Genomic DNA, 15,067 nt, shown 5'->3' with positions numbered 1-15,067 from the left:
CTCAAGGCTTTAGTGTATGACCTGAACACCTAATGATGGAACAGGATGAGTGGCTGGCAAGACCGTTTTCTCTAAGCCTTTTTCCATCACACACCAACTATCACCTCTTGCCTAGGTGTGTGTGTGTGTAAGGAGATCTATCAGCTCCTTATTGGCAGTTGCATATTATCAAGGATGTGTGTGTGCTGTTTCTATGTGTGAGCACCTGGGATCTGAACCCAGTAGTTCATTATACCTGGTCTGGGATCTGAACCCAGTACTTCATTATACCTGGTCTGGGATCTGAACCCAGTACTTCATTATACCTGGTCTGGGATCTGAACCCAGTAGTTCATACTACCTGGTCTGGGATCTGAACCCAGTACTTCATTATACCTGGTCTGGGATCTGAACCCAGTAGTTCATTATACCTGGTCTGGGATCTGAACCCAGTAGTTCATTATGCCTGGTCTGGGATCTGAACCCAGTAGTTCATACTACCTGGTCTGGGATCTGAACCCAGTAGTTCATTATAGCTGGTCTGGGATCTGAACCCAGTAGTTCATTATACCTGGTCTGGGATCTGAACTGACAACCTTCTGGTCCACCTCTCTAACCTCTTGGCTACCTGTTGCTATGTACTGAGTGGGGATTAGTTTAGTTTATTCCAGTAAACATGGCAGCTGAAAGCTGAATTGCGTATACATCAGGAAATTCAAGAAAACAAAATAAATCAATAAATGGGATACAGTATCAAGAAAGATTAGAAGTCATGGATGGGATCAGGGTTGGAGCACAGCTTGCATTTTGGATGCTCAGCCGTGGAATATCAGTGGTCTCGAGGAGGAGGGAGGATATCAGTCACATTCAAGGAGACAGAGACAGACAGGCCAGGGAGACAGAAACAGACAGGCCAAGGAGACAGAGACAGACAAGTCAGGGAGACAGAGACAGACAGGTCAGGGAGACAGAGACAGACAGGTCAGGGAGACAGAGACAGACAGGTCAGGGAGACAGAGACAGACAGGTCAGGGAGACAGACAGGTCAGGGAGACAGAGACAGACAGGTCAGGGAGACAGACGGGTCAGGGAGACAGAAACAGACAGGTCAGGGAGACAGAAACAGACAGGCCAAGGAGACAGAGACAGACAGGTCAGGGAGACAGATGGATCTATAGCAGCTGTTATTATGTTCAGCCTGTAATTTTGTAGTGAGTGGGTTTTTACTGGTTGTTCTGCCCAAACCAGCACCAGGATGTAGTGCTGCTGTGCACTGGGCTTTCTCTTTCTCTATTTGTCCATAGGCTTGTACCATTTCATCAAGATAGTCTCTGAAACCATTCAGATGGGAAGGTATGAACAATGTTGGTTTCAAAATAAAGCTTGGTTAACTCAGGTGTGCCTCAATCTGGCCCATCGGCAGGTATTCTGTTTAAGTGCAGTTACATAAAGCTGCCACAAGTGGCGCCGGTGTGCCCTCCTCCACTTGTTCTGAACCCCTAACACACCAGAGAGAAAGAAGGACAGGTGTGGTAGCAGTGTTTGTAGCATAGCCAGCTAACCTCTTAGATGTCTACACAGCCAGCAGTACATGTAAGTACAGCTTCACTCAGACATCACCTTCTATTGTAATGGCAGGTACAGCTTCACTCAGACATCACCTTCTATTGTAATGGCAGGTACAGCTTCACTCAGACATCACCTTCTATTGTAATGGCAGGTACAGCTTCACTCAGACATCACCTTCTATTGTAATGGCAGGTACAGCTTCACTCAGACATCACCTTCTATTGTAATGGCAGGTACAGCTTCACTCAGACATCACCTTCTATTGTAATGGCAGGTACAGCTTCACTCAGACATCACCTTCTATTGTAATGGCAGGTACAGCTTCACTCAGACATCACCTTCTATTGTAATGGCAGAATGACTTTACCTTCGCCTGAATGCATCTCAGGGTTGTGTTCATTAGGAATCAAATGTATGAAAACAGACTGAAACAGGGAGGGATCTTCCTGAATTCATCTAATATGAAATACTCCATTTCCTTTTCAATTGCAAAACTTGTTACAATAATGAATACAACCCAGGTGTATAACAGCCCATGTGTCTCTCACAGTGCATGTAGACTTGGTCCAGGTGTGTACCTGTAGACTTGGCCCAGGTGTGTACCTGTAGACTTGGCCCAGGTGTGTACCAGTAGACTTGGCCCAGGTGTGTACCAGTAGACTTGGCCCAGGTGTGTACCTGAAGACTTGGCCCAGGTGTGTACCTGTAGACTTGGCCCAGGTGTGTACCTGTAGACTTGGCCCAGGTGTGTACCTGTAGACTTGGCCCAGGTGTGTACCTGTAGACTTGGCCCAGGTGTGTACCTGTAGACTTGGCCCAGGTGTGTACCTGTAGACTTGGCCCAGGTGTGTACCTGTAGACTTGGCCCAGGTGTGTACCTGTAGACTTGGCCCAGGTGTCTACCTGTAGAATTGGCCCAGGTGTCTACCTGTACAGGTGTAAGCTCATGTCTCTCCCTCACAGTGTCTCTCCTCCACAGCAGCTAATCCTGACTCAAGCAGCTTGGGTCCTGCGTGTTTGCCATTGGCTTGGGGAGTAATTGGTATGCATGGCAAGACTGGATGTTCTCTCTTTCTTTCTTTCGCTCTATCTCATTTCTCTCTCTCCTTTCTTTCTCTCTCTCTCTCTCTCTCTCTCTCTCTCTCTCTCTCTCTCTCTCTCTCTCTCTCTCTCTCTATCTCTCTCTCTGTGTGTCTCTCTCTCTCTCAATTCAATTCAAAGGGCTTTATTGGCATGGAAAACATGTTTACATTGAAAAAAGCCAGTGAAATAGATAATATACAGAAGTGAAATAAACAATGAAAAAAGGAGTAGTAAACATCACACTAACAGAAGAATACAGACATTTCAAACGTCATATTTACATGTTAAAGTACAAAAGGGCAAATAAATAAACATAAATATGGGTTGTATTTACAATGTTTGCAGCAATGTTTTGCCATCACAGCTCAAATCTTGCTGCTGTGGTGGCACACGGCAGCAAGATTGGGTTTGTTTTCTAATTATTTGTGGGTCTGTGTAATCTGAGGGAAATATGTGTCTCTAATATGATCATACATTGGGCAGGAGGTTAGGAAGTGCAGCTCAGATTTAACCTCATTTTGTGGGCAGTGTGCACATAGCCTGTCTTCTCTTGAGAGCCAGGTCTGCCTACGGCGGCCTTTCTCAATAACAAGGCTATGCTCACTGAGTCTGTGAGTCAAAGCTTTCCTTAAGTTTGGGTCAGTCACAGTGGTCAGGTATTCTGTGTACTCTCTGTTTAGGGCCAAATAGCATTCTAGTTTACTCAGTTTTTCTTGGTGAATTCTTTCCACCTAATTTATCTTGTGGTTTCCTCATGATTTGGTTGGGTCTAGTTGTGTTGCTGTCCTGGGGCTCTGTGGGGTCTGTTTGTGTTTGTGAACAGAGCCCCAGGACCAGCTTGCTTAGGGAACTCTTCTCCAGGTTCATGTCTCTGTAGGTGATGTCTTTGTTATGGAAGGTTTGGGAATCGCTTCCTTTTAGGTGGTGGTAGAATTAAACGTCCCTTTTCTGGATTTTGATAATTAGCGGGTATCGGCCTAACTCTGCTCTGCATGCAGTATTTTGTGTTTTACGTTGTACACAGAGGATATTTTGCAGAATTCTGCCTGCAGAGTCTCAATTTGGTGTTTGTCCCATTTTGTGAATTCTTGGTTGGTGAGCGGACCCCAGACCTCCGTTTGTCTGTCCTACATAAATAAGGTTGTTTCTATGTTGGTCTGTTTGTCTGTCCTTCAGTAACATAAATAAGGTTCTCTGTTGGTCTGGTCTGACATGTATCAGTATTACAGCGTGTGTGTGTTAAGGGAATACTAAAAAACTAAATCCTAGTCGGTAGTCTTGCTACTGTCTTAGAAGTCCTGTAAACACTAAATCCTAGTCAGTAGTCTTGCTACTGTCTCAGGAGTCCTGTAAACACTAAATCCTAGTCGGTAGTCTTGCTACTGTCTTAGAAGTCCTGTAAACACTAAATCCTAGTCGGTAGTCTTGCTACTGTCTCAGGAGTCCTGTAAACACTAAATCCTAGTCGGTAGTCTTGCTACTGTCTCAGGAGTCCTGTAAACACTAAATCCTAGTCAGTAGTCTTGCTACTGTCTTAGAAGTCCTGTAAACACTAAATCCTAGTCGGTAGTCTTGCTACTGTCTCAGAAGTCCTGTAAACACTAAATCCTAGTCGGTAGTCTTGCTACTGTCTTAGAAGTCCTGTAAACACTAAATCCTAGTCGGTAGTCTTGCTACTGTCTTAGAAGTCCTAAAAGAACATTTGTTTTAACCTTCATTTGACCAAGATCAAATTCTTATTTACAATGTCAATAACCAGAATGGCCTGTAGACAAGACCTGCATGCTGGTACTTCCAGGAAGTAGTGAGCTGTGAGACTCCTCACTTCCCTATAATATAATGACTCTTTCTGTTTCCTGTTTCCTTCACAAACATTGATTCACTTTATTGGCACAATCTTTAACAGCCTGCTGTTTAGCTTCTGTGACGTTTTTTTTTTTTTACTGCAAGAACTGACTATTCCTCTAACTCCACCCCTCTCCGTATCTCCATGAGGATAGGCTGAAATGCTGCTAACCCCACCCCTCTCCGTGTCTCCATGAGGATAGGCTGAAATGCTGCTAACCCCACCCCTCTCCGTATCTCCATGAGGATAGGCTGAAATGCTGCTAACACCACCCCTCTCCGTGTCTCCATGAGGATAGGTTGTAATGCTGCTAACACCACCCCTCTCCGTGTCTCCATGAGGATAGGCTGTAATGCTGCTAACACCACCCCTCTCTGTATCTCCATGAGGATAGGCTGTAATGCTGCTAACCCCACCCCTCTCTGTGTCTCCATGAGGATAGGCTGTAATGCTGCTAACACCACCCCTCTCCGTGTCTCCATGAGGATAGGCTGAAATGCTGCTAATCCCACCCCTCTCTGTGTCTCCATGAGGATAGGCTGTAATGCTGCTAACCCCACCCCTCTCTGTGTCTCCATGAGGATAGGCTGTAATGCTGCTAACCCCACCCCTCTCTGTATCTCCATGAGGATAGGCTGTAATGCTGCTAACCCCACCCCTCTCTGTGTCTCCATGAGGATAGGCTGTAATGCTGCTAACCCCACCCCTCTCTGTGTCTCCATGAGGATAGGCTGTAATGCTGCTAACCCCACCCCTCTCTGTATCTCCATGAGGATAGGCTGTAATGCTGCTAACCCCACCCCTCTCTGTGTCTCCATGAGGATAGATAGATTACCAAAAATAAAAGCCAAACTGTTTCTGGATGCTCAACACAAAAAGTACAATCAATGTTAATGTCTTTTTTGAGTTTCTTCAGGTAATGATTCGCAGGGTAATACTTATGGATCATTCTGAAAGAGACCTCTTTGACCTTGTTAACAATTAGGTATTTTTGTGGTAAAACCAGACTTTTTTTCCAACAGATATTAGTGACCAATGAATTCCAGTAACTTGTGACATAAGGAATGGATACAATCTCCCTTTGAAATAAAGCACGTGTAGATCTGTTGTTCTGAGGGAGCAAGTAGAAACATAATTTCCCTATTGGAGAGTCACCTGGATTAAGCGAGGGTAGGTCAAGAAGGTGAGATCTGGCGACACCTCTAAATAACATGAGAGTTCCCGATGGAATAGCATCAAAGACTATGGCGAACTCTCTAGGGGTAACAGGGATATTGTAACGAGATAAAAATTCCTCATAATTGAGTAACAATCCTTCTGCATTAAAAAATTGACTCTCCAGCAGGATATAATTATTAAACCAGTTAAAAACATAGACTGGATTCTATACAATATGTCCTTATTGTTCCAAATGAAATACCTATGTGGGAAAAAGTATGTTTATATATTAACGTCCACGCTATGAATACTTGTCTATGAAAAGCAGATAATTTTGCAGGAATCTTATCAATGTTAAAGTTACAAAGTAACATAGAGATGAGCGTGTGTTGCAATGCGAGACTCAATCTATCTGATGTCACCGCTAGAGGCCGGCCCAGCTGAACAGTTACCTAGCAACAGCCAGGAGGGAGGGAGGTGTGGCTTTAACCCGGTAACTGTTGCCGAAGCGTCGGTGTGTGTGTGTTCAAATTCAAACCGGCACGCTGCAGTGTCAGTGTGTGTTAGCTGTTCTGTTGACGGTACAGTACTGGTGTAGTGTGTTAGCTGGTCTGTTGACGGTACAGTGCTGGTGTAGTGTGTTAGCTGGTCTGTTGACGGTACAGTGCTGGTGTAGTGTGTTAGCTGGTCTGTTGACGGTACAGTGCTGGTGTAGTGTGTTAGCTGGTCTGTTGACGGTACAGTGCTGGTGTAGTGTGTTAGCTGTTCTGTTGACGGTACAGTGCTGGTGTAGTAGTGTGTTAGCTGGTCTGTTGACGGTACAGTGCTGGTGTAGTGTGTTAGCTGGTCTGTTGACGGTACAGTGCTGGTGTAGTGTGTTAGCTGGTCTGTTGACGGTACAGTGCTGGTGTAGTAGTGTGTTAGCTGGTCTGTTGACGGTACAGTGCTGGTGTAGTAGTGTGTTAGCTGGTCTGTTGACGGTACAGTGCTGGTGTAGTGTGTTAGCTGGTCTGTTGACGGTACAGTGCTGGTGTAGTAGTGTGTTAGCTGGTCTGTTGACGGTACAGTGCTGGTGTAGTGTGTTAGCTGGTCTGTTGACGGTACAGTGCTGGTGTAGTAGTGTGTTAGCTGGTCTGTTGACGGTACAGTGCTGGTGTAGTGTGTTAGCTGGTCTGTTGACGGTACAGTGCTGGAGCGCTGGTGTACTGTGTTCGTCGCTGCTCTTCTTCTATCAAAATTTCTGTGGATTGTAATTGGAGGACTACTGTTTGGGCTGGACCTATTGGACTGTGTGTGTGTGTTCGGACCTGGCATACACACGTGTATGTGTGTGTATGAACGATCTATATTGTGACTGAACAACACACGTGCAGACAGTAATTGTTAGGAGGGTGTGGACTATCCGTATCTGGGCAGTGTGTGTGTGGATGTGTGTGTAAATGTCTGTGGCAGTGGAATCAGGAATGGACAGCACACTTCAGAGGAGAGGAGAGAGCCCCCCTGCAATGGACTGCACGGTAAGAGAGTGTGTCTGCATTGAGAGAGAGAATGCTGCAGCAGACCAAATGTGTCCTTTGTTCCAACTCTGTGTCCTCTCTATCCGTCTCTCTGTCTCTGTTTCTCTCTCTGTCTCTGTTTCTCTCTCTCTCTCTGTCTCTCTGTCTCTGTTTCTCTCTCTGTCTCTGTTTCTCTCTCTCTATCTGTCTCTCTGTCTCTCTGTCTCTGTTTCTCTCTCTCTCTCTGTTTCTCTCTCTCTCTCTGTTTCTGTCGTTCTCTGTCTCTCTGTCTCTGTTTCTCTCTCTCTCTGTTTCTCTCTCTCTTTCTGTCGTTCTATCTCTCTCTCTGTTTCTCTCCTCTTGTTTCAGAACCACAGCAACAGTCATCGGTTTTGTCCCAAACAGCACTTTATTTCCTTTCTAGTATATAGAGCCCCGGTTAAACTTAGTGCACTATGAAGGGAATAGGGTGCTTTTTGGGATATAGATGCAGATATAGATGTATATGCTGATATAGATGTAGATGCAGATATAAATGTATATGCTGATGTAGATGCAGATATAGATGCAGATATAGATGCAGATATAGATGCAGATATAGATGCAGATATAGATGCAGATATAGATGCAGATGTAGATGTAGATGCAGATATAGATGCAGATGTAGATGCAGATGTAGATGCAGATATAGATGCAGATATAGATGTAGATGCAGATATAGATGTAGATGCAGATATAGATGTAGATGCAGATATAGATGTAGATGCAGATATAGATGTAGATGCAGATATAGATATAGATGCAGATGCAGATGTAGATGTAGATATAGATGCAGATATAGATATAGATGCAGATATAGATGCAGATATAGATGCAGATATAGATGCAGATATAGATGCAGATATAGATGCAGATATAGATGCAGATATAGATGCAGATATAGATATAGATATAGATGCAGATATAGATGCAGATATAGATGCAGATATAGATATAGATATAGACGCAGATATAGATGTAGATATAGATATAGATATAGATATAGATGTATAGATGCAGATATAGATGCAGATATAGATGCAGATATAGATGCAGATATAGATGCAGATATAGATGCAGATATAGATGCAGATATAGATGCAGATATAGATGCAGATATAGATGCAGATATAGATGCAGATATAGATGCAGATATAGATGCAGATATAGATGCAGATATAGATGCAGATATAGATGCAGATATAGATATAGATATAGATGCAGATATAGATGCAGATATAGATATAGATGCAGATATAGATGCAGATGTAGATGCAGATGTAGATGCAGATATAGATGCAGATATAGATGCAGATATAGATATAGATGTATATGCAGATATAGATGTAGATATAGATGCAGATATAGATGCAGATATAGATGCAGATATAGATGCAGATATAGATGTATATGCAGATATAGATATATGTATATGCAGATATAGATGCAGATATAGATGTATATGCAGATATAGATGTATATGCAGATATAGATGTATATGCAGATATAGATGTATATGCAGATATAGATGTATATGCAGATATAGATGTATATGCAGATATAGATGCAGATGTAGATGCAGATATAGATATAGATGTATATGCAGATATAGATGCAGATATAGATAGATGTATATGCAGATATAGATAGATGTATATGCAGATATAGATAGATGTATATGCAGATATAGATAGATGTATATGCAGATATAGATATATGTATATGCAGATATAGATGCAGATATAGATGCAGATATAGATGCAGATATAGATGCAGATATAGATGCAGATATAGATGCAGATATAGATATAGATGCAGATATAGATATAGATGCAGATATAGATGCAGATATAGATATAGATGCAGATATAGATATAGATGCAGATATAGATATAGATGCAGATGCAGATATAGATATAGATGCAGATATAGATGCAGATATAGATATAGATGCCGATATAGATATAGATGCAGATATATATATATAGATGCAGATATAGATGCTGGAGGAAACAGGTACAAAAGTATCTATACCCACAGTAAAATGAGTCCTATATCAACATAACAAAAGGCCACTTAGAAAGGAAGAAGCCACTGCAACAAAACCGCCATAAAAAAGCCAGACTACCGTTTGCAACTGCACATGGGAACAAAGATCGTACTTTTGGGAGAAATGTCATCTGGTCTGATGAAACAAAAATATAACTGTTTGGCCGTAATGACCATCGTTATGTTTGGAGGAAAGGGGGGGGCTTGCAAGCCGAAGAACACCATCCCAACCGTGAAGCACGGGGGTGGCAGCATCATGTTGTGGGTGTGCTTTGCTGCACTTCACAAAATAGATGGCATCATGAGGGAGGAAAATTATGTGGATATATTGAAGCAACATCTCAAGACATCAGTCAGGAAGTTAAAGCTTGGTCGCAAATGGGTCTTCCAAATGGACAATGACCCCAAGCATACTTCCAAAGTTGTTGCAAAATGGCTTAAGGACAACCAAGTAAAGGTATTGGAGTGGCCATCACAAAGCCCTGACCTCAATCCTATAGAAAATTTGTGGGCAGAACTGAAAAAGCATGTGCGAGTAAGGAGGCCTACAAACCTGACTCAGTTACACCAGCTCTATCAGGAGGAATGTGTCAAAATTCACCCAACTTTTTGTGGGAAGCTTGTGGAAGGCTACCCGAAACGTTTGACCCAAGTTAAACAATTTAAAGGCAATGCTACCAAATACTAATTGAGTGTATGTAAACTTCTGACCCCCTGGGAATGTGATGAAAGAGATAAAAGCTGAAAGAATGATTTATATCTATTATTATTCTGACATTTCACATTCTTAAAATAAAGTGGTGATCCTAACTGACCTAAGACAGGGAATTTTTACTAGGATTAAATGTCAGGAATTGTGAAAAACTGAGTTTAAATGTATTTAGCTAAGGTGTATGTAAACTTCCGACTTCAACTGTAAGTATGGTGATAATATGGTATGGTGAGTTTCCAGACAGCACCTAGCCCTAGTGTCCAGCTTTACTGCAGTCTACTATAAGGTGATGTACTGCGCTAAGATTTTCCACAGGTGTGTGTGTGTGTGTGTGTCCATTCAGTGTTCCCCACCTGGACTAAAATAACTGGATTAGTTGATCCTCTCGTTAGGCTGTTATCTGTTCATCCACTAAGAACTAAAGGGGACACTCTATTCACATGCTAAGTAGTGTGTGTCGCGTGCGCGTGAAGTTAACTGCTATTTAAGCAGTAATGTCGCAGGCAGCTGTACTCCAGAAACTAGCCGTTGGAGGTCAAAGTGGCAACACACGCGTGCACACATATCACGTGTGTCGGCAGAGAAGATTCACTGGGTCTGTGGGAATGGGGTTTTTAGGGGCTGTGTGTGTGTGAGAATGGGGTTTTGGGGGACTTTCTGGAGTGTGTGTGTGTGAGAATGGGTTTTTTGGGGGCTGTCGTGTGTGTGTGTGTGTGTGTGTGTGTGTGTGTGTGTGTGTGTGTGTGTGTGTGTGTGTGTGAATGGGGTTTTTGGGGGCTGTCTGGTGTGTGTGTGTGTGTGAATGGGGAGGGTGTGGTTTGTTGTAAAGGGATCTGCTGTTGGCGGTCAGCACCAGCCGCTTGGATACAGCTGAAAACGAGAGAGAGAGAGAGATGGGGTGTCAAAGAGGAGAGGATGGGTGTTTGTGGGGTGTGTGTGTGGCGGGGAGACAATGAGAAGAGATTGAGAGAGAGGAGTGGGTGAGGGAGAGAAAGGGAGTGAAGGAGAGAAAGGGAGTGAAGGAGAGAAAGGGAGTGAAGGAGAGAAAGGGAGTGAAGGAGAGAAAGGGAGTGAAGGAGAGAAAGGGAGTGAGGGAGAGAAAGGGAGTGAGGGAGAGAAAGGGAGTGAGGGAGAGAAAGGGAGTGAGGGAGAGAAAGGGAGTGAGGGAGAGAAAGGGAGTGAGGGAGAGAAAGGGAGTGAGGGAGAGAAAGGGAGTGAGGGAGAGGAAAGGGAGTGAGGGAGAGGAAAGGGAGTGAGGGAGAGGAAAGGGAGTGAGGGAGAGGAAAGGGAGTGAGGGAGAGGAAAGGGAGTGAGGGAGAGGAAAGGGAGTGAGGGAGAGGAAAGGGAGTGAGGGAGAGGAAAGGGAGTGAGGGAGAGGAAAGGGAGTGGGGGGTTGAATGGGTTACAAAGTTTGACAGTCACCTGCTGTGAACACCTGCAGTGAACTGAGCCAGTCTAGACTGGTACTAGTGTGAATGGAAAGGATGTTCAGAACAACCTCTGACCTCTGTCCTTTACCCTCTGTCTCCCATCCTTGGTTCAGAACAACCTCTGACCTCTGTCCTTTACCCTCTGTCTCCCATCCTTGGTTCAGAACAACCTCTGACCTCTGTCCTTTACCCTCTGTCTCCCATCCTTGGTTCAGAACAACCTCTGACCTCTGTCCTTTACCCTCTGTCTCCCATCCTTGGTTCAGAACAACCTCTGACCTCTGTCCTTTACCCTCTGTCTCCCATCCTTGGTTCAGACATAAACCTGTGTATAATATATGTTGAGTGAACACACACACACACACACACACACACACACACACACACACACACACACACACACACACACACACACACACACACTAAAGCATTGAGCCTCCTGCATGGGAATGCTAGATACACTCCCAGTGTGTATTCCGAACATCACCCTATTCCCTTAAAAGTGCACTACTATAACCAGGTTAGAGACTCTATGGAGCCTGTTCCCCTCTATAACCAGGTTAGAGACTCTCTGGAGCCTTCTGTTCCCCTCTATAACCAGGTTAAGAGACTCTCTGAGAGCCTCCTGTTCCCCTCTATAACCAGGTTAGAGACTCTCTGGAGCCTTCTGTTCCCCTCTATAACCAGGTTAGAGACTCTCTGGAGCCTTCTGTTCCCCTCTATAACCAGGTTAGAGACTCTCTGGAGCCTTCTGTTCCCCTCTATAACCAGGTTAGAGACTTCCCCCTCTATAACCAGGTTAGAGCCTTGGGCTGTTCCCCTCTATAACCAGGTTAGAGACTCTCTGGAGCCTTCTGTTTCCCTCTATAACCAGGTTAGAGACTCTCTGGAGCCTTCTGTCCCCCTCTATAACCAGGTTGGAGCCTTCTGTCCCCCTCTATAACCAGGTTAGAGCCTTCTGTTCCCCTCTATAACCAGGTTAGAGCCGTCTGTTCCCCTCTATAACCAGGTTAGAGCCTTCTGTTCCCCTCTATAACCAGGTTAAGAGACTCTCAGGAGCCTTCTGTTCCCCTCTATAACCAGGTTAGAGCCTCTCAGGAGCCTTCTGTTCCCCTCTATAACCAGGTTAGAGCCTCTGGAGTCTTCTGTTCCCCTCTATAACCAGGTTAGAGTCTTCTGTTCCCCTCTATAACCAGGTTAGAGTCTTCTGTTCCCCTCTATAACCAGGTTAGAGCCTCTGGAGTCTTCTGTTCCCCTCTATAACCAGGTTAGAGCCTTCTGTTCCCCTCTATAACCAGGTTAGAGCCTTCTGTTCCCCTCTATAACCAGGTTAGAGCCTTCTGTTCCCCTCTATAACCAGGTTAGAGCCTTCTGTTCCCCTCTATAACCAGGTTAGAGCCTTCTGTTCCCCTCTATAACCAGGTTAGAGCCTTCTGTTCCCCTCTATAACCAGGTTAGAGACTCTCTGGAGCCTTCTGTTCCCCTCTATAACCAGGTTAGAGCCTTCTGTTCCCCTCTATAACCAGGTTAGAGCCTTCTGTTCCCCTCTATAACCAGGTTAGAGCCTTCTGTTCCCCTCTATAACCAGGTTAGAGCCTTCTGTTCCCCTCTATAACCAGGTTAGAGCCTTCTGTTCCCCTCTATAACCTCTCAGGAGGACTGCCCTCTCGACCGTTCATTACAATAACATTGATGTTCATGTTGATTCAATATTGTGTGTGTGTGTGTCAGTGGTAGAGCAGTCTGGTGAGGCCAGACAGACGTGTATGTATTATTTACACACAATCACACAGACTCCTGAACAGGAGCAGACATATCTAGGCCAGTGGTCCAGTCACTCCCCAATGTTCTCTACTCCTGTCCTCTAAAACGCCCCTCATGTCTCCTCATTATGCATTTATGTCATGTATTTTATGGAGGACCAAACATGCCATAATTACAAATAATAATAATAACTTAATGCACACATGGATACAGTGCTTTCAGAAAGCATTCATACCCTTTGACCTATTCCACATTTTGTTGTTACATGATTTCAAAATGGATTCCATTGTTGTTGTTTTTCTCACCCATCTGCTCACAATACCCCATAATGACAAAGTGAACATGTTTTTAGACATTTTAGCACATTTATTGAAAAATAAATACAGAAATATCTCATTTACGTAAGTATTCACACCCCTGAGTCAATACTTTGTAGAATCACCTTTGGCAGCGATTACAGCTGTACATTTTTCTGGGTAAGTCTCTAAGAGCTTTCCACACCTGGATTGTGCAACATTTGCCAATTTGTTCTTTTCAACATTCTTCAAGCTCTGTCAAATTGGTTGTTTTTCATTGCTAGATAATCATTTTCATGTCTTGCCATAGCTTTTCAAGAAGATTGAAGTCAAAACTCCAGTGTATATTTGGCCTTGTGTTATAGGTTATTGTCCTGCTGAAAGGTTAATTATTCTCCCAGTGTGTGGAGGAAAGCAGACGGAACCCAGTTTTCCTCTTGGACTTGTGCTTAGCGCCATTCCATTTATTTTTATCCCGAAAAACTCCCCAGTCCTTAACGATTACAGAGAGAGAGAGAGGTCAGATACTCAACACAGACATTACCAGCCCCTAGAGAGACTGTTACAGGCCAGATAATCAACACAGACATTACCAGCCCCTAGAGAGACTGCTACAGGTCAGATAATCAACACAGACATTACCAGCCCCTAGAGAGACTGTTACAGGTCAGATACTCAACACAGACATTACCAGCCCCTAGAGAGACTGTTACAGGTCAGATAATCAACACAGACATTACCAGCCCCTAGAGAGACTGTTACAGGTCAGATACTCAACACAGACATTACCATCCCCTAGAGAGACTGTTACAGGCCAGATACTCAACACAGACATTACCAGCCCCTAGAGAGACTGTTACAGGTCAGATAATCAACACAGACATTACCAGCCCCTAGAGAGACTGTTACAGGTCAGATACTCAACACAGACATTACCAGCCCCTAGAGAGACTGTAACAGGTCAGATACTCAACACAGACATTACCAGCCCCTAGAGAGACTGTTACAGGCCAGATACTCAACACAGACATTACCAGCCCCTAGAGAGACTGTTACAGGTCAGATACTCAACACAGACATTACCAGCCCCTAGAGAGACTGTAACAGGTCAGATACTCAACACAGACATTACCAGCCCCTAGAGAGACTGTAACAGGTCAGATACTCAACACAGACATTACCAGCCCCTAGAGAGACTGTTACAGGTCAGATAATCAACACAGACATTACCAGCCCCTAGAGAGACTGTTACAGGTCAGATAATCAACACAGACATTACCAGCCCCTAGAGAGACTGTTACAGGTCAGATAATCAACACAGACATTACCAGCCCCTAGAGAGACTGTTACAGGTCAGATAATCAACACAGACATTACCAGCCCCTAGAGAGACTGTTACAGGTCAGATAATCAACACAGACATTACCAGCCCCTAGAGAGACTGTTACAGGTCAGATACTCAACACAGACATTACCAGCCCCTAGAGAGACTGTTACAGGTCAGATAATCAACACAGACATTACCAGCCCCTAGAGAGACTGTTACAGGTCAGATACTCAACACAGACATTACCAGCCCCTAGAGAGACTGTTACAGGTCAGATAATCAACACAGACATTACCAGCCCCCAGAGAGACTGTTACAG

The 15,067-nt window shown here is 44.1% G+C and overlaps 1 protein-coding gene across 2 annotated transcripts in view; it reads left to right on the top strand.

Moving 5' to 3' along the window:
- LOC129833716 (rab11 family-interacting protein 4A-like) overlaps positions 1-15,067 on the top strand; it is an 84,391-nt gene that overhangs the window by 45,245 nt on the left and 24,079 nt on the right. The window contains exon 1 of one of the 2 annotated variants that reach the window (XM_055898493.1): positions 6,140-7,152. The exons of the other annotated variant lie outside the window; for it this stretch is intronic. Coding sequence (XP_055754468.1) covers positions 7,075-7,152 — 78 coding nt within the window. The 5' untranslated portion in view covers positions 6,140-7,074. Of the gene's footprint in view, positions 1-6,139; positions 7,153-15,067 lie in introns of those variants that run through there. 2 annotated transcript variants of the gene reach the window in all.

The sequence above is a fragment of the Salvelinus fontinalis genome, chromosome 34 (genome assembly GCF_029448725.1).
Source record: "Salvelinus fontinalis isolate EN_2023a chromosome 34, ASM2944872v1, whole genome shotgun sequence".
Classification (NCBI taxonomy): Eukaryota; Metazoa; Chordata; class Actinopteri; order Salmoniformes; family Salmonidae; genus Salvelinus; species Salvelinus fontinalis.
The sequence above is the reverse complement of the archived record's forward strand: the minus strand, read 5'-3'. Positions and strand labels throughout refer to the sequence as shown.